This window comes from Drosophila innubila, assembly GCF_004354385.1.
Source record: "Drosophila innubila isolate TH190305 chromosome 2R unlocalized genomic scaffold, UK_Dinn_1.0 1_C_2R, whole genome shotgun sequence".
NCBI lineage: Eukaryota > Metazoa > Arthropoda > Insecta > Diptera > Drosophilidae > Drosophila > Drosophila innubila.
In genome coordinates, this window is record NW_022995374.1 from 17,313,958 (window position 1) to 17,333,320 (window position 19,363).

A 19,363-nucleotide genomic window follows, 5' to 3' on the forward strand; every position below is an offset into this window, starting at 1 on the left:
AAAGGTACTTGATATATAATTTATGTTAAAGAAATTATTCAACTGCGTTGCAGAAATTGTAAAATGGCCTAGAAAGAACTTATGTATGTAAGTGTGTTCGACTATTACACGCTGCGCATTAGGTGAAGGTTGGATTCCCCAAATGCTAAACAAAATAAACAGAACAACAACAACAACAATGTAAACTCCACACTCCCCACAGATGTTCTACTTTGGCTTTTGAATTGCGTATATTCTATTTCCCTGACTTGGATAACAGCTACGCCTCATTTAAAGAGATCCCATTACAGTCTACGTGTATTGTGCAAACTTTGTAACCACAGCTGGATTTGCAGATTTAGCGCTCTGATGGAGCAATAAATTCAAACAAAACTTGACTTACAGGATTTAAGACGAGTCATATTATAGAAGTATGTACGTATTTATCATATGCGGTCTAGTTGCCGCCTTTAAAATCTCTATAAGTTGGGAATTTTAAAAACCCCCTTGATTCTAATTTGAGAAAGAATGTAGTTAATTCTATTCAATAAGGCTACAATTTAATTTTAATAAATTGTTTGTAAACCCATATTTTAATTAATATGATAATTTATAAAAACCAGTGGACGAAAATAAGAGCTACAAAGGTAAAATTCAACAATAATTACACCAAAGTTTATATTCTTCTTTTTATAGACAAAATCGGGAAAAATTTAAATTCTTAACTTTTATAATAATAATAATTTTTAATTCAAATTTGTACTGCAAAGTCCAATACCATTTATTTAAATAAAAGTTACGGAATAACACTTATTATAATGTTTACAAATCAGAAAATTAGTGTTGTTTTTGAACTTTAAGTTACGGTGCATGGTGATATCTGAAAATTCCAGCAATTTAAATGTTTTAGTAAATTGAAGCGTGACAGCAGCTAAAGCTATTGCATATTAAATCTCTGAAGTCTAACTCTTAACTTTAGAGTCTAATGCCTAGTGTCATATGGGTTTTACAATTTTGTTAATAGGCATTTTCTTACCGCACAGGTACAATCCCACATAATAACCTGTGGACAACAAAGAGAAACAACTGTTCAATTGTAATCCCCACCAATTGCCGCTTTGACACGTGTCTCTGGGGAGAATCGATGAGGGAAGAGACCTTGAATTGATTGGTGACGTTCTCTCGGATCAATTTTGTTTTGTTTTGTCGGGTTTTTTCTAGCTCATTTGTTAAGCGAATAACAAATGTACCGACTGTGTGGAAATATAAGGTGCTCAACTAAGTTTTCGCCGTTTATTTTTTTTTTAATGTACCTTTGTTATATAAAAAAAAGATAATAACTTTCAATTTATTAACATCGAAGTTAATATCTAGATTTATAAAAAAAAAACTTGAAAAATATAAATAATTTTGGATGCAGAATAAATTAACAGGCTAAAACATTATCGAAATGGAAATGGAATGAAAGTATTTAGTTAGTTAGACTTTGGATCTAGCAACTTACAAGTCAAAATATTTCTTAATTTTTACATGATTTTTTACAAGAAAATGAAAGGCCTCAGAATCAAGTTGAAAGTGTCGTTTTATACAAATTACGATAGAAAGATTTGATTAAAAGTAAGAACTTGAGATTAAAAATTTTGAATTTTCAAAATTTCATAGGTGGACCCTTACCATTAACGTGGAACCATGACTATGATGGTTGAAAAATAATCAAATTTTCTAAATTCATAGAGATCGAATCATGATCAAAATGACATTCCGATTGAAAATCGGGTCAGTTTTGATTAAGTTATGACAGTTGGAAGTTTGTCAACTCTTTGACCTAGCAACCCAATATCCCAGAAAAACGACTTTATATAAATGGAAAACAATAGGTATATCTATAATGTAGTTATTTAGTTTTATTTGCAATTAAAACAGTTTTTAGTAATAATTAATGCCCAACAATGAAAACCAAGCCGAAAAATTTAGTCTAAAAATTCCAGTCCGATATCCAAAAAATAGGTGGCTATAACGACGCCACTGGTAATAACCATTTATTAGCCACAATGAATAGATTTTCTTCACATGGTCCATAGCCATATATCAATTAATTAATTACAAATAGTATTTCATTAAAGCATTGCGGCTTCTGGCATAATCCTAAAACTTATATCTATACGGCAATTAGTTTATTATTATGATTATTAATTTACAATGTTCGCCGTGTACTAAATTCGAGAGTACGAGCGATGGAACTACTACGAACAAGCTACAATGACAGAGACAACTAGGATTGCAATGGATGTATAAACTATGAATATAGGCTAGTACAAAAATATATATACAACGTATATACACACACATATATACTATATAGATAGATAGATAGATGTATGTATAAAAATCTGTTACAATTAGGATCTACATGCCGAGCAGGCACTCGGAATTGCCGATAGCGGCAAACTGTGTTGGCTACGCCTGCGTCACAAAATACATTTCCCCGGATGAGCCAACGACAACGGCATGGGTATCAACAGGAGCACCAGGGCCGCCGAGAGCATTCGGTGCAGCGGCAATCATGTTGGAGATATCCGTTCCATTGCTGACAATGCTGACGGCTCCGCTAAAAGCAGCACTGGTACTCGTCGCGATCAGTTGATCCCCGCTATTACTGCCATGATCCGTATTCTCAACATGGTGCTGCAGGCTGTCAATATTGTCGTACAGTGTAGAGCATTCTCCGCATTTGTAGAACGGTTCAACGCATTCCGGATGCTTGCGCTCCACGTGCCAGCGCAGATTGGCCGCATTCGAGAAATTCTTACGGCAATTGGCGACACCACAGCAATAGGCACGTTGCTGATGCGTCTGACGATGCCTGTAGAGGATCGCTTTGGATTTGAAGGTGCGATTGCATATATTGCACAGGGGCGTACTCGTTTCGGCGTCGTGCGTCTTCATGTGCATGCGCAGCATGCCTGGTCCCTTGAAGCTCTTCAGGCAGATCTCGCACTGCGGTTGCTTCTTGCAATTGGCCCGTATCCAGTTGGTGTGCGAATGCATGTGATTCTGCAATCCCTTGAACTGGCGAAACTCGGTGCTGCACAGATGACAGATGTAGCGTCCAGAGCCCAGCGGAGATGTGTGTTGCCTTATGAATTCCGTTACCAGATTGGCATCAATCTCGTAATTATCATCAGCTCCAGCTGCCGCAATCACTGAGGCGGTTTGTACTAGTTGTCGGGAATTGGCCGCTGCCAGTTTGCTGCTTATTGTGGGTGGACTGTGCTGGTGATGATTGCAGGGCTGCTCCACTAGATTCGCCTGCGTCGCCTGTTGATGCTGTTGTTGGTTACCACGACGCGCACGCTTTGCTGCACTAGGAGTGGGACTGGGCGTGCTGCTCACCTGCAACGCAGGCGCCACCAATGTGTCCTGGCTGAACTCGACGACGGCATTCTCTAGCGAGATGCTATGCAGCTCAACGGATTGTTGTTGTTGCTGCTGCTGTTGCTCCTGCATTTGCTGCTGTTGCGCATCGACATCGATGAAGGCCTGCTCAATGTCACTGGCGCTGACATCGCCATCGTGCGGCTCCATAATGGCATAGTGTAGTTCATCATCCACATCGCCACCAAGGACGCCGTGATCCTGTTCATCAGTTATGTACTCACAATCATCCACAGGTGTCATATCATCCCCATCGACTTCAGCATCGCCATCGTCGAGCATATCATCCTCATCCAGCTGTATCTCTTCAATAATGAAGTTATCATCGTCCTCATCCTCGTGCTTTACGCCATCCTCATGCTGCAGCAGCTGCTCGTCAAAATACTCATCATGCTCATGCTCATGCTCCTGCTCCAGCTCCTGTTCGTGCTCCTGGGTTTCGCTCTGCGTGAGATCCTCATCAATTAACACCTGATGATGATGCTGCTGATGTTCTTTGAGAAAATCCTGCTGTTGCTCATCATCCAGCACAATCGTCTCAAATGTATGACCCTTGCCGTCCAGCTGCTCATACACTTCATCCAGCTCCTCATCATCCATTTCGCCATCCTCCAGCAGCTGCACATCCGCATCCGCCAATGACGCCCCGCTGCTCGTCGTCGTACACATATCTGTCGTACAATTCGTTGTTGTTACCGGCGCCATGCTGCGCTGTGGAACCAGCTGGACCAGTTGTAGCGTCTGTGTGCCATTTGGTTGCTGCACAATCTGCAATGTTTGGCCATTTGGGGCCTGCAGCAGTTGCGGCAGAAATTGTCCCTGTTGTGGCGTCGTCGCCGTCGTCGTTTGCGGGCCTGTGCTTATGATTTGTGCCAGCTGCGGCGTCACAATCTGCGTCGTTATAAACTGGCCATTGGGCAAAAGGATTTGCTGTGCTGTTGTCGTGGGCAGCAGTGTGTGGGCGCCGGTTGCAGTGTAGGCAGCTGGATTTGTTGTATCTGCTGCTGTTGTTGTTGCTGATGCTGATGTGTAACCAGCGGTGGAGGCGGCGGCGGAGGTGCTGGCTCTTGCATCAATTGCGCCGCCTCCAAATGCTTCTTAGACTGTCGAGGATCCTTTGCGCAAGAGTGGCTTCAATTTGGTCCTCGACTGCAAAGACATTTACAATTAGACTTGATCTCAGTAGATTTCTTATCAAAATTATTTACCTTTTGTTGTTGATGTTGTTGAGGCTGTTGTAACAGGAAAATAGGCTGTTGCTGCTGCTGTTGTTGTTGCTGTTGTTGTTGTTGCTGCTGTTGTTGTTGTTGTAACTGCTGCTGTTGCTGGAGAATCTCTTGCTCCAGCTTTTGTTGCTGCTCCTCGAGTTGCTGTTGTTGCTTAAGCTGCTTCTGCAACAGTTTTTGTTGCTTGCGCTCCTGCGGTGTCAGCGACTCATCCTGGACGAGACGCACCGTCAGAGTTTTGATATATTCCCGCAATTCTTTGTCACTGCGCTCGACGAGGGTCTTGAATGCATGATTCCGACTGACCGCATGGACGCACTGCACGCAGATTTTGTCGGGCCAACCCTCGACGGCCTCTACACGCACGCTGGTGCAATCCATCAGCATTTCTGGCACCTTCTCGCTAAATAGAGGACGCATTTCCTTGCGTTCCGAAATGCATACACGACAGATTTTGTCCAATTCCAGCACCTTCTTGCGGTCCATCATAACTAGAGCTTCACGGTGTATTTTAATTGCAGCTTTCTTCTATAAGCATTGATATAAATAACACTTGTTGCTGTCATTTTCTACTATGCCTTGTAAAATGCACAAAGTATGAGAATTTGCTGATAAGAGCGAATTTGAAATTGGCGCGTCAATTATTCTGGCAGCACTATCAGTCGTCCAACTCTCTGGCAACTCGCCGCTGTCGGAGCAAGCGAGATGAATATACTGTCAACACGATACGACAACGACGACAACTAGTATACACAATTTAGCATCTTTGTATTGGTGCGAGCGAAAAATCATATTTTAACTACTTTCGCAGTAAACGAAACAAATTTATTTTGATTCGTATTTATGGATTTAAATCAACTCTAGCAACTATTTTCTCATACTTGTTGCACTTTGATCCAAGGTGTTCAATAATACACTTCACTTTTTTACTTACCCAAACACTATTTATATAATTTGAGTGGGCTCCTTCGTCTTTGCACGATATTTGACATTAAATTCTTTTTAAATATGGCCGCGTCACACAATTTCCAAACGAAAAACGCAAAAATTTCACATTTTAAGCACCGTCCGCGAGTTTGTTTTGAAACGATGCGAAACAAAAACAAACGGGGCACCAGTTGGTTATTCTGGCAAGTAAATGAAATAACTAGACTTCGACCAGTGCCAAATTAATAAAAATTCGATGAATGAAATTTCTTTGCAACCGCAATGGTGCTGTTTCTGCTTTTGTCTTCTTCTGTCGACTGCAGAATGCGCGAGGCAGCTGAAACGACGATTACCCACACAAGCGCGTCACACATATAGCTCTTTTTTTGTTTCGCCCCGTCTTCTGTTTGTGAGTGAGATATGCGTATGTGGCGTGACCGTGGAAGCAGTGCTGCCAACTCACTCATATAAAGTAGACACTTTTAACCAGTCAGCACACGCGCTATATTCTTAGGGCGCGCAATTTTAATTAACATTTTAAGCATGTCATTTTAATTTAAAAAATATTTAAAACTCTACTTGCTTCTTAAAATATGTCAAGCTTTAAATTTACAAAAAAAATAGATATTTTATTCGAGCTACATCATAAAATGCGCCATCTTTTGTCTGTCTGCGAAGCATAAATACGCCACCTATGGTCTGGTTTTAATAATAGGTATGACATAAAAATGACTATCGTCCTTTTTTGTGATAGGGATGGGATATTTTGATGGATGGGATATATATATAATATATCGCCTGTCGATAACACTATAGCTTTTTTTTACAATTTGTGCATGACAATTTAATGCAAATCAATGTAAAATAGCCAGCTATTTAGTGTTTTTATTTTGTAAAGTGTAGATTCTTACCTAATTGGATATGTTCAGCACCGCGCCGTTGGATATTTAAAAAGCACAACACACACACACTATAACAAATTTCACTGTGCCTTACAATTTTTGCGACTTTTACGTCGTTCGACTTAGTTAATTAAATTTGGTTGGCACATTTAAATATTTGCTAATAATTAACAGTCCAAGCAGCGACTCGCATCCTCTTACGCTCACATAACAGCTGCTCCGGTGGGGGAAACTTAAGGACTGTCATGCCATGGTTAATAAATTTATAAGGTGCTACAAAAAGTGTGATACGACTTCGTGTTAATTGAATTTAATATCCGAGTGGTATATCGGTAAAACAGTAAAATTTGCGCATTTTTTATTTTATATATGTTTTGTTATTCAGCAGGAAAGAAAGCAATAGAGAACAGACACAAAATGACAACTTTTGATGTATTTATTTCAACTCGATATAACTTGTAATCAGACCGCTTGTAAAAACATCGCTTATCGATATATTGATTTATCATATTGAATAAATCGAAATTCAAAAAGTTCAACAACAATATTATTTGTATCTGCTTAATTTTTAGGCGCATGGTTGTTGATTATTTGTATTGGCCAATTCATACTTTTGTTTTTGCTTGTTCTTCTTGTTGTAAACGCGAACAATGCCGTAGATAACAATTACCAATACAATGCCAATTAGCAAACAACTAATGACAAACCAGGGATAAAAGGAGGATCCCTGCTCTTCCTCCCATTCGTTGAACTGCGTTGTGCCATTCACAGTCAGTTTGGCAGGTGCTGCGTCCATGTCCCGGAACAAAGAAGCCTTGGCCAGATTACTCGACTCGGGAGCCTCAAACACGGGCTCAGTGCCGTCGATGCGCACAAATGTGAGTCTCGCTCCAGTTATTGGCAGCTTGAATCGTATAAGTCCATGGCCATAATACTCATAGATGTCGGCACTGAACTCACGATGCTGATCCACCCACTGTCCAGTGATCTGGACTTTCACATCGCTTTTGGCATCCATTGTGCGTCCGAAGTACGCCTGCTCGTGCACATCGAGTCCACCCTCGCCCGCCTCATCCAACTCCAGCACAGAGCCACGATGTTCAAGGAGGAGCGGCAGCTTCTCCAGCTGATGCTCCTGTTTGTAAATGCTGCTCGTGTTAAGACGAATCTTCTCCACGTACGCATAGTTAATGCTACCGTAGATGGGCTTGCGTTGTCCACTTGGATTCTTGAGCATTCCGCTGCCCGCATCTTGTAGCTATTGGTCACATTACGCCAGGGCAAGTAGGTGACATTGCGCAGCTGATACATCAATGGTTGCAGCTCCACGAGCACATTGATGTTATCCTCCACGCCGTACTAGAAAATTATTTATGGATTATATGGATTACTGTGACTGCAACTGCATTCACTTACAAAGTTATCCTCAAAGATCATGACCACACATGTGAAGAGATTGTCCAAGACGCCATTGACCAGATCCGTGTGTCTAAAATGGCACAGCTCGGTCTTTTCACGCTCCAAGTTGGTTGCCTTGGCAATATAGCTAAGACGCTCTTTAGATTCAATTCGGCTGCGTAGTTCTGATCATAATGTTATATGGCACCCAGGCGAGCATAGAGCGGCATTTCCACTGCAAATTTCCTGATGCACACCTCGTCCACTCAGCTCTCCATTGTGCAGCTTAAAGAAATGATGAATGCTCTTCTTCATAGTCGTGGAACCGTGATCCGTGCACATAGTATCAATAAAGCTATCCTGGAATTAGTCAAGTAAATTAATCAGCGGAAAATACTTGATTTGATTTGGCAGTCGCGTAAATAATTTCCTTATCTGGCTGCTCTACATTATCTATCTATAACTAAAGACACTATCCAGGTTTCCAAGCTTTCTTTATCTCAGCCTAATTCAATTGATTATATGGCGTGCGATCCACTTGAGTTCAACATTCTCAACATTCTGTGTGATTTACAGACTATTATCTGTTCCCATATGTGGCTATATTTCAAGTGCCTTGGTCTTGTCGTTTAAGGATTTCGTAAGCAACCCGTTTCCTTGACATCACCTCAAACTCAACTAGAAACTGATTGATCAAGCACCATATAAGGTGAAAAATATTGAAATGACTTGAAAACGTTTCATATATATAACTTAATTAGATAAGCAAAGTTCGAAAAGGTTTTCAATTTAATGAAATGCATCATTTGCAGAATATCGCTTGTCAGTTTGTAATGATTTACTTTTAATTATCCAAAGCCTGAACTTTGATTAAGCGCACTTGAAATCCGCACAAATCTCAACTCTATTGCTGGCAGCAAATTACTCGACAAATCTTCTATCTATCAAGACATTATTTACATAAATGTGCTGCTGGTATTACATTGCTAAAAGATTTTCTCGGATTGACCAACCTTCTCCTTCTTCGTCAGTGTGTGGCTGTGATGAGGCACTTTTTTTCTCACTGGGATAAACCACATGGCGATCCATATCGATGAGTAGTGTTGGATCCGTTTCTATGCAGAAATCGGAACGCTCCACAAATGCCTGGCAGCAGCATATGGGAAGAAGCACTCCCAATACCACAAGTGTCGAGAACGTGGAAATATACATTTTGTTGTTATTCCAAGTGAAGTTATCCGTCGCCGATACGCGCACTGTCGATGACAAATCGTAACTGAAATTCGCAATTCTAAATAGACAGCTATTTTGGTACTCGTCCGTCGCTCAATCAAACACATTCAACTTGACCGCAAAAATAGTCGATAAACGGCGAACCAAGCCATATAACCATATTTATCTATCTCTGAAGGATAAACTTGAGAGATTTGATTGAAGAAACACGGGCCTAAGGTGAACGCGACCAATGCAAATAGCCAAACAACTCAACTGAACTGATTAATATTAACACTACGGACATACCTGCTCGTCATTTCCTAATTCATAGCAACCCATATTTCGAGATAAGATAAAAACTAAACACAAAAACTGCGCAAACACCTTGGCGTTTGCTACTAATATCAGTATCAGAATCCCACCAAACTGTTTGAACAGATTAATGACATCAGGTATAGCAAATAAGAGCCAAGTTTAAAAAAATCAAGCGGGGAGCATCCAAAATTATATTTGTAGTCTTATTTTATTAAATCTGATTTAAAAAAAAAATATCATAGAATAACTCTTGTTTTTAATCAATCCCTTAATTTTTATAGTAAAAAAATGTTCAGAAAATAAAAAATTAATTTTTTTTGGTATATGTGGTAGTTTTTGAAAAATAACTACCATAATTTATTATGTATTGATAAAAATCCATCTACTTTCATATATTTAAAATAAAGATTGAAAATATAATCATTTCTATGATTTTGAAACAGTCAGATAAAAAAAAATAGGATATTTTTTGATAAAAGTCAAATAAGAATTTGATATTTCAATAACCATAATCGTTACTGCCTCTGGCCAAGATATTGTGCATATAAAGAGATATATGTATACTGATCCAGTGTGATCGATCATCATAATTTGTACTCTAAAATAAATGAATTGTGTAATATGCTTAAAAAAAAGTGTCGACACTTACTGCATTTTGTATTAATATACTATATATAAATTTAATCCACTTTGTACATTTTAAATTGTTCAACAACTTTTTTTTATCTTTGTATAAATTGCTTTTAACAGCTCATTTTTTTTCGTGTGTTTATGTTTTTTACATTTTAGTTTTGTGTTTTTTTTTGTACAAACTTTTTCAACATAAAATATAACTTTAGATAACAGCTTAAAAAACTAATTGAAATTAGAGCTATTGCTAGAGAGAAGAGCTGAGTTCCAATCTGCGACGCTGAAAAATAAGGATTAGATGGACTGGCACACATAAGTCCTCGAGCTCATTAACCAATGCAGCAGAGGATAAGGTAGGACAGTTGGCAGGACTGGTCTGAACTGGAGTTTTAATCTGGGGTCGAAGAAAAGTCAAGTCAAATGCATACGGAAGCTTAAGAATTTGCATTCCTATTACCATCACTGCTGCCATCGCCTTCAAAGTCGAAATTGTCGACATCAGAAATGATTTCAATGTCGTCATCGTCATCATCATCACCATCATCCAAGTCGCTATCGTTATCATCATCGCTGGAGGACTCAATATCAATAAAATTGTGATTGCGGTGGCTGCGTAACGGGAATCCCATGAAATTCGGACCAATTGAAAATGCTGTGAGAGTTGAAATGCATGGGATTATTATAGATTTTCAAAATGTTACCGACTATAACAACAAAATAGTTACCATTTTCGGAGCCCGTATCCGATCCCGTATCGGAGCCCTCCTCATTGGATTCGGGCACCTCCTCATCATCTTCCTGCAAGCATAGACATAATATTAAATTCAATATCATCCATCTGCCGCATGAGCGTTCTGAGATCGATGGGCGCACCGGCACCGCCCAGTGTACGTGCTCGCCGTCGCACACCAACAATTGAGCTGTTGGGAGCATGGCGAGCCAGATTTGAATTGGCATATAACGATGGCCTTAGCCGGCTCGGACGACGGGGCGTGCCTCGTTGCCGTCGCCAGCACCACCAACTACACCTACACCTACACCGATACCAACACCAATGCCATCTGCATTAGCATCAGCATCGGCATCGGCATTGATCAAAGCAAAGTTTGGCGCTGGCGTATGGGGGCGAGCCGCCTCTTCGACGATGCGAATTAGCGCAGAATCACCGCTTGGTGCATTGACGGGCGGCGGTTCCTCGGACGCGCCGTTTCTAACGGCGCCCTCATCGACGGCCGTCCTTAACCGCACGCACCTCTTCCGAGCGCTCGCTCTTTTGACACCAACGGCGTAAATCTTCACACAAGTCTCCTGCTTCGAATCAGCCGCTATGATCCTCCACAACGGCAATCAGGCTGCCATTGGCACTGACACTCAGATCGTTGATGTTCCGCTTCACATCAATTGTGGCAATGCTCGAGTAATCGTATGCATCCAATACATTAAAGCTGGTATCGTAGGTAGTCGTCTCCACATCGTGGTCCCTATCGGCCCCCAAACTGGCGCCATATCACATGCATGGGCGAGAAGGTGCAGTTCCTCTGATCCAAGACCGGCACAGTTTGCAACAGATGAAACGTGCGTAAATCCCATACTTCCGTGTTGGCTATGATCTGTAAGGCAATCCAACGGAATTGATTATTAAAATTGAATATATTTTTAATCACGACCTACAGTTAACTTCTTATTTACTTCAGCAATTAACAATTATTTGATATTGTTGATTTAATGTTTCAACAAGTAAGTTTATATGATGAAATTTTGAATTTTCCCATTACTATATTTTCAATAGTTAATTTTATCCCCCCACAGTTGATAGGAAATTAAAATAAATATCGAATGGATTAAGTGTTTGTTGAAAAACATAAGAAACGGAGACTACATTAAAATCGAAACCTAGAACTAGATTGAAAGTATTTTTTTAAATAAACTTTAATGCAGAATGAAATAAGAGGCCAAACCAGGATCAAAATGAAATTCCACGTGAATATTGGATAAGTTTAGTCAGAGTTATGAAAGTTTAAACTTGATCCACTTAAAAAGCCAAAGTTTGTGGTTTTTTTTGAATTAATATACTCAGGCAGAAATTAACAAATTATATTGGGAATTTAGATGCTCACCTAGACAGTTGGGATGAAACACACCCGATATGCACTGATTGAACTTGTCAAACTTGTGAATCTCTTTGCCAGATCGCACATCCCAAAGCACGCCATCTAATCAAACAGAATTGAAGAATATCAATTAAAGTTAAATAAGTAACAATCAATTGTTGACTCACCTGACAAGAGCAGTTCGTCTGTGCGACAGAGTGTACGGTTCTTGGTGTACTGATTGGGGGTGGGGGTAAAGGTGGAGATCTTGGAACCCGTATTGATGTCATACAGAACCGCACTCTGTGGAAAGGTAAGATTGTGAGTAAAGCATTTAAAGCAATTGTATTCAACTTACATCGCTGTGTGCCAAGCAATCGATCCTGCGTCGTCTGGCTGAACTCGCAGTAACCAACCTCGGCAGACGCAACTTGAGCGGAACTCATTGTCGGTGATGGACCAGAGAATTGTGGTCTGCAAGCGCCATAGACTCGTGGTCAGCACCAGATCTCCGGCACGATTCGCCTGAATCGCATCCACGCCGTATGTGTGGCATATGGAGCGCATTGTTCGACGCCATCGTTCATGTTGAACACCTTGCTCTCGCCCTGGTGGGTGCCAACGATCAGGTAGTTGCCCACAACGTCACAGCATGTGAACTCCAGTTCATCGTAGTCCGCGGAACGTATTGTTCGCCAGGTGCAAAGTGTGTGCACATGACGGCGATCAAAGTGGGCGGTATTGAATCCTGCTTGGGTGCGAAAGTGTCTGGAGGTCAGATTGTAGTTGAGCTGAGCAGACGGCTTGGACGTGGATCTGGACATTTGTGCGGCTCAAAGATCGAACTGTGGACATGTCGTCACCGGATTGTTGCACAACGAATGCTGATTCGTCAGATACCCGTCACAATGCTGTTGTTGTGTGACACGCTTGGGATACAATGGTGGCGAGTTGGCCAACTCGTCAGGTAATCCCACTGCACTAGACTCTGCGGTGCCCAAACTGATTTGCTTCTGCAGCGAACGATTGAGCGAGGATGTGGCACGTTCTGTCTTGCGCAATTTAATGGGTGTCTGTGCGCTGATGTGGCTAAATTGGGGCACCTGGAGCACTTGAAGTTGCGCCATGGATGAACTGAAGGCACTTCCGCTGGTGCTGCAGTGTGGCGATGAATCATCTGCCTGACTGCGGCCTTGATCTCCGCTAGACATGATGGCTGCATTGACGTCCTGCATTCGACTTCGCAGACGACTGCGTTATTGAGCTGACGCGGAGAAGCCTTATATCAAAGGGTGACTGATGAAAGTTGCGGATCGTCGTCGTCTGCAAGGGTAATCCCACCACGTTGCAGCATCTGGGCGGTTTGTCCCAGACCCTTGCTCTCCAGATGCTCAAAGATGAGCTGATACAATTGCTGTTCGTTGTATTGAATGCGCGTCTGGGCAATGACATTCGCCTTGTGCATGTTGGTCAACGAGGGATCCAGCGGATTGTTGAGGGGATTCGTCTTGCCCGAAATGCGCTCGAGCAGCTCCAGGGCCTACTTCTTGAAGATGACATGCTCGGCACGCTTCTCCTGCAATATGGGATCCCGCATGAGTGCCTGCAGCTGTCCGCTGGCAAACACGGGCAGCTTGCCAACAATTTGACGCACACGATCAGATCGAGACAAGCCGGCTAAGGCCCGACAGGCCATGCCTCGGATGCAGTCGGCATCCGTGATGGGTCCCTGGTTTGCATCAGTGACAGCAGCACCACAATGCCATTGTTGGAGCACACGGATTCCCACACCTTCTCGATAAGTTCCTCAGCATTTCTGATTCGCTTTGTTCTTCCTCGAGGAGTTGGTGAACTTCATGAGGCTGGTGCCGCTGTCCTTGCGTATAATGGGCGAGCAGACACAATGACAGAGCACGGCCAGTGCGGATTTCAACACCTCCGCATCGGCTGTGATCTCACCGGCAGCAGCTCCGAGTACCGAACAGATGCCCGATGTTGTCGTTTTGTCCAGCATCTGCAGACGCTCGCAGAGCACCAGATAAACACGTGGTATTACACAGCATACGCTGAGCACATCCAGAGCTGATCGCACTGTTCCCGAGCGTCCACTATTCACCCACTCATAGCTGAAGGCAATGATACGCAACAACATCGTAATGCCACCCAGTTTCAGCAGCTGATCCACGGGTTCCCAGTGTGCACGCACTGACGTATGCTCTTGGAGCGTACGAATCTGTTCATGCAACTGATCAAGGTGAGCTTGGCTGCCACCGTCGGATGCTGGCTGAAGTAGTGCGATGAGGAGGAGGAGGTAGCGTAGTGTTGGCATAAAAGTTGTTGTACTTTGTAGAAGAAATGTGCCTCCATATAACGCTTGAGAGCAACGCACACATGGCGAACCATTTGGCGGGAGGCGCACTCCACATCCTCGTTAATATCTGATGCGTTGTCGCTGTCATTATGACTGGGATCCAGTATTTTTAGCACCGAAATCTGTCAGTTAATAGAGAAAATTAACAAATGTAAATTACAAGAACTTAAGATTGTTCCATTGCCTCGATAATTTCTACTTACAACATTGTAGAGCTTTCGCAGACCATCCTGAGCATCAAACTCATCTAGTATGACCTAAACTGAAAGCTCAAGCTGAAGAACATGGTGGCATGGCATTTGGAAGAGTCATGACATCGTCCTAGTATCCATAGCGCATAGCGAACCAGATTTGAAATCAACGGACGCGGCATGCTGCAAATGCGCTCCATGGCATCCTCACAGTAGGCCAAATAGTAAATGGCAATTGATACTCCTGTCGTAGCCAGACTTGGCCGTGGAACGTTCAACAAGAGCTGTAGAAATTAACAAGTATGAATATAAATATGTAATTATATAATTACACTGCAACTCACCTCCAGTCCTCCAGTTGAAATGAATTCCAATGCAAACTTCTTGTGACAGAGCAAGGATGCCAGATACTTGAGCACTTCGTAGGCCAGGCATGTGTCTCGTCTGTCGAGCTCCTCCAGATGACCAAAGATAAGCATCATTACATTGTTGGCAAAGGCCATGCCAAGGAATTCCTGGTACTCGCCCAGGCTGGTCAGGAAGCGCATGATGAGCATCTGGCTGGTGTCCGCTGTGGGCGGATGCAGTGGTATATACATGCGCTTGTAATACCGCGACACGGAAACGCATCTCGGCTGTTCTCAAACAGAATGGACATGTTGACGCACTGCCGCTGGCGCCATTATGCTGCGGGGATTGTGGGGCGGAGGCAGCGCCACAAGCCATCCAGCTGAGCATTCCCTGGGAAAATGTGCTGTCCGCGGAGTTATTGTGTGAGGTAGTCGCTTCCAGTTGTCGAGTTTTGCTCATACAACTGCAGGCGAGTAACAAGTGTAAGCGATTGATCATCTTGGGCACCAGACGCAGATTTTGATCCCGACAACTGATGGCAATATCGCTAACCTCCATCGCAGCAGCTAAGAGACCTGTTGCATAGCTCTGCAACGGTTCAATGCTATCCTCTGCCCAGTTGTAGAGTCGATTGATGATGCCGTCTTCCTCAGCGGTCTGAAATACCGCCGTTGTCTCCAGGCCCGGCATTACCACGAGTATCAATCGACAGGCAATGATGTTCAGCCCAGTGAGCTGCGACTTACACTCTGCCGACTAAAGTAGTTCTCCCGCAGATATTCATTGAGCAACTAGAAATACAAATTTAATTATATGTATATCATTAAATATATAAAAATGAGTACAAGTTTCATCTTGCCCATGAACTGATCCTTGCGAAACAGCAGCTTGAGCAATAGTCCATACTGGCAGCTGGGATCGGTTCTATAGGGATGCCTTAAGTCCAGCGGATCGGGATCCTTGCGCATATATGCATCCTTTTCTCGTTCAAATATCTCAGCCAGACTGCAAGAAAGTCACCTAATTAATAATATAATATATGTAATAAATGCTGATGATCAAAGCTTAGAGATATGTACAGTTAGTAATGTAATTGTTATGACAAAAATAATACTTATAATAATATTTATTATTATATTATATTAATACATTTTTTTTATATTTTGTCATCACAATTTTGAGCCACTGTATATCTTTTTTCTCGCTTTCTCTGATTTGTGTAGCTTACCTTCTTAGCGTGGGCACTGGATCATAGCCACTCTGGGTTTGCTCCTGCTCCCATTTATCTATGATTTGGGTGAGTTCTTTGGCGGCCGAACGCCTATCAGCAGCCGGATCATCTTCAGCATTGGCATTATCAGCGTCGCCCGCGTCATCAGCATTGTCATCATCTTCATCCTCTGCGGCCTCGCCATCACCATCGGCATCGCCATCAGCGTTTCCATCACCCTCACCTTCGCCTTCACCTTCGCCGTCACCTTCGCCGTCACCTTCAGCCTCAGCATCTGCATCTTCATCATTGTCTTCGCTTTGTGCATCGGCATCTGCTTCCTGTTCGGCATCGCCTCGTTGTCCAATGCATCCGCGATACTGTCGTCACTCTGGTGGCAGCAGCAAACACAGCATTGTCCAATTCTGTATCATTTAGGTTCGGCAACTCAACATCATCCTCTTCCCGCGCCGCAGCATTTTCATTGTCGTTCGATTCGACATACTCAGAGAGCGGCCCACGAGGCAAGCGTTTCTACACTAGCTCGATGCGGAGCGCCAATTTCTCGATTTCGTTTAAACACACACTCTGTAACTTTGTTAAATGTATAAACACAATTTTGATAAATTGCTTACTATTATGGTAAATTCCGTGCCGCTAAAATAAACCAACCACGCTTCTTTTTTTTGGCAAACGAAATTAGTGTTGGGATTATATCGAGGAAATATCGATACTATCGACAAGGCTGTAGGAATGGGGAATGTCGATAAGATACTGAGCTTATCGATATTTTTTGGCGACCGTCACCTCAAGCTCTGCAAGTTTTGGCGCGTGTTCTTAATGTGAGTAAAATTTCTTTTTATTTGCGCTTAAAAGCCATTATATGATAAAACTTGAATTTACTTAAGTTTGTTATAGTATTTCGGGAATTTAAAGCTTAAATCTTGAAAAATTTCTAACGTTTTTAATTTTAGAAGGTTCAAAAACGACGAAATTATTGATATTGTCGATAGTACAAGTCTTAAATATCGCTAATATCGATAGCGCTGCCACCTGCAGAATAAAAAGTCAGAATAAAACGTCTGGCAACCTTGAAAATTAATTTTTCATCTTAGCATATTTTTTCAAAACAAACTGTAGTCATTTTTTAAAATTTAAAAGCTATAATTTAGTTAATTTTTGCAGTATTTTTGATAGAACTGTTTTTTTATTTTATTTAAAATTAAATTTACAACAACTGCCTGCAAGGGTTGACGAACTCCCAACTTTAATAGATATGATAACCTTTTTTAACTAATTTCGAATTTACATGGTTTTGTCATATTTGATCCCATTGTTTTATTAAACAATTGTTTGTTGCTTAAATTTAAAAAGTGCGCCGATTTATTAACGACATATCTGATGCCGATAAATTTTGTTGTGCTGCAACGCTCTCGAAAAAAAGCTAATCGATAACGTTTTCGATGCGTCGCGTCATTGTTTTGTTTTGGCACCTCATCAATTAAACCCACTGTATTAATATTTAGAAATAAATTATGGGTTTCCTTCTCATACTCAGTTGGATCTCACTAGCCATACAGATTATTTTCATAACGCTGTCTATAGGTAAGTAACCAGCTTGAATTAATTACGCAGACTTGACTACAAATCGACGTTATCATATTTTTCAGTGGCCGGACTTTACTATTTGGCTGAATTAGCAGAGGAATATACAACGTCGACACGTCGATTTATATTATTTATGATAAGCTTCACGATCTTCGTGTATATATTGTTAATATTCTTCGAGGACTTTCATGGACTATTGTGCTATGCGGCTTAACAGCACAGGGATTTCATTTCAGCATAATGACGAATTTTCCATTCATACGATTGTTGTCTGTGCCATTTATTGGTTCCTGGTCATGCTGGTAGTTAATCATCTGCTGGCCTTCCAGTATTTCACTAGTGTCTATGTGCCCTTTACACAGGTAAACAAACAAGAATACACTATTGTAAATAATTATAATATTTAATTTGCAGGTGCTCGCTTACCACAATCTGCATGTGGATGGTTCCCTTTGCACTGTTCGTTTCGGTCAACGCTAATGACAATGCTGCCCACCACAGTGAGCAGCAATGAGCGACGACTGGGCATCAATAATCCGGATGTGGTCAGCAATTATTTTTCGCGCAACAAGAAAAAATGGGACTCTTATCGCTGTTCAACTACATTGGAGACATTGCTGCCAGGACGTAGCAAGAAATCGTTTTAGACGCCAAACGTTATAAGCAATCATTTATCATTTGGAACTGTTACTTTTAAAAGGACAACGATCGTATAGTTATTTATTTTTTAATAAGAACATTTTGAAATTACGCTCGTAAATGGAAACTTATTTGTTCTGCGCCTTGACAGTTCCATCGGCCATGCCAGTAACATTTCGATGCCATGTCCACAAACAATCCGTTCCAAGACACCTGGTATCATACTGATGGCTCGGTTCACCTCATCCCAGTTGTACCGCTTGGCCAAGAACTTCCAGTCCAGCAAAAAGTTGCCATTGTCGGTGACAATTGGTCCAGCCTTCTTGAGGGCAATGCGCAGCATAGCCTGACCTCCAAAGAGCTCCTCAATCTTCAGCTTGACCGGCACATGGGCCATGGGCGCCACCTCAATGGGAATGCCGTTGCACCATTGCTCTCCCAGACGCAGTGACTTCTTCATAGTCGGCAATAATGATGATCTTCTGGCACATGAGGCGACAATCTTCTCTCCTGCATTAGACAACCGCCGCCGCCTTTAATGAGCACCATGTGGCTGTCCACCTCGTCGGCTCCATCAATGTACACATCAATTTGGGATTGCGATCCAAGTCACCCAACGTCAGATTATGATCGAGAATAAGTTTACGTGCTTGATACGACGATGGCACACAAATCATGTCCGCCAGAGCTCTCCTTCCACACACGCTCCGCGAGACGCTCCACGGCAAACAATGGTGGATCCGCTGCCAATGCCCACCACCTTCGTCTCCTCGGTCACCCATTGATCGACAGCCGTTTTTGAGCGGCCAGATTTTTGTCGAGTGCAATTTTATCATCCATTTTGCAGAATGCGATGTCGAAATGTCGATGATGATT

At 42.1% G+C, this 19,363-nt stretch overlaps 6 protein-coding genes across 6 annotated transcripts in view; 1 reads left to right on the forward strand and 5 right to left on the reverse strand.

The window, feature by feature from the left end:
* The window catches only part of LOC117785389, a 31,023-nt gene extending 24,313 nt beyond the window's left edge, over positions 1–6,710 (reverse strand). The window contains exon 1 of the mRNA XM_034623359.1: positions 6,479–6,710. The gene's annotated coding sequence lies outside the window, so the exon portion shown is untranslated. The remainder of the gene's footprint in view (positions 1–6,478) is intronic.
* On the reverse strand, positions 1,862–5,895 carry LOC117785391 (histone-lysine N-methyltransferase 2D). Its single transcript, XM_034623363.1, is given in 5 exon segments — positions 1,862–4,367; positions 4,370–4,524; positions 4,526–4,558; positions 4,693–5,168; positions 5,575–5,895. Coding segments are annotated over 4 exon segments (2,607 nt in total). The 5' UTR covers positions 5,130–5,168; positions 5,575–5,895; the 3' UTR covers positions 1,862–2,385.
* A 177-nt stretch (positions 6,711–6,887) lies between the features above and the next one.
* Positions 6,888–9,367, reverse strand: LOC117785390. The gene is given in 5 exon segments (XM_034623362.1): positions 6,888–7,717; positions 7,720–7,828; positions 7,886–8,227; positions 8,881–8,923; positions 8,925–9,367. Coding segments are annotated over 5 exon segments (1,329 nt in total). The 5' UTR covers positions 9,080–9,367; the 3' UTR covers positions 6,888–7,037.
* Positions 9,368–10,306: 939 nt separating this feature from the next.
* On the reverse strand, positions 10,307–16,374 carry LOC117783857 (protein mahjong). Its single transcript, XM_034621409.1, is given in 28 exon segments — positions 10,307–10,421; positions 10,485–10,679; positions 10,753–10,825; positions 11,280–11,302; positions 11,305–11,348; positions 11,350–11,535; positions 11,537–11,637; positions 11,706–11,707; positions 12,145–12,240; positions 12,306–12,418; positions 12,472–12,552; positions 12,554–12,680; positions 12,683–12,907; positions 12,910–12,953; positions 12,955–13,389; positions 13,391–13,459; positions 13,461–13,848; positions 13,851–13,930; positions 13,932–14,370; positions 14,373–14,610; positions 14,692–14,747; positions 14,750–14,963; positions 15,024–15,301; positions 15,304–15,342; positions 15,345–15,758; positions 15,761–15,821; positions 15,876–16,035; positions 16,259–16,374. Coding segments are annotated over 27 exon segments (4,149 nt in total). The 5' UTR covers positions 15,999–16,035; positions 16,259–16,374; the 3' UTR covers positions 10,307–10,416.
* A 1,330-nt stretch (positions 16,375–17,704) lies between these two features.
* Positions 17,705–18,495, forward strand: LOC117783042 (protein TEX261). The gene is given in 7 exon segments (XM_034620201.1): positions 17,705–17,845; positions 17,911–18,033; positions 18,036–18,134; positions 18,137–18,210; positions 18,263–18,273; positions 18,275–18,331; positions 18,333–18,495. Coding segments are annotated over 7 exon segments (597 nt in total). The 5' UTR covers positions 17,705–17,775.
* Positions 18,496–18,533: 38 nt separating this feature from the next.
* Positions 18,534–19,327, reverse strand: LOC117784212 (ribose-5-phosphate isomerase). Its single transcript, XM_034621884.1, is given in 8 exon segments — positions 18,534–18,655; positions 18,657–18,689; positions 18,691–18,995; positions 18,998–19,080; positions 19,083–19,174; positions 19,176–19,214; positions 19,216–19,303; positions 19,306–19,327. Coding segments are annotated over 8 exon segments (702 nt in total). The 3' UTR covers positions 18,534–18,615.
* Positions 19,328–19,363: the final 36 nt, after the last annotated feature.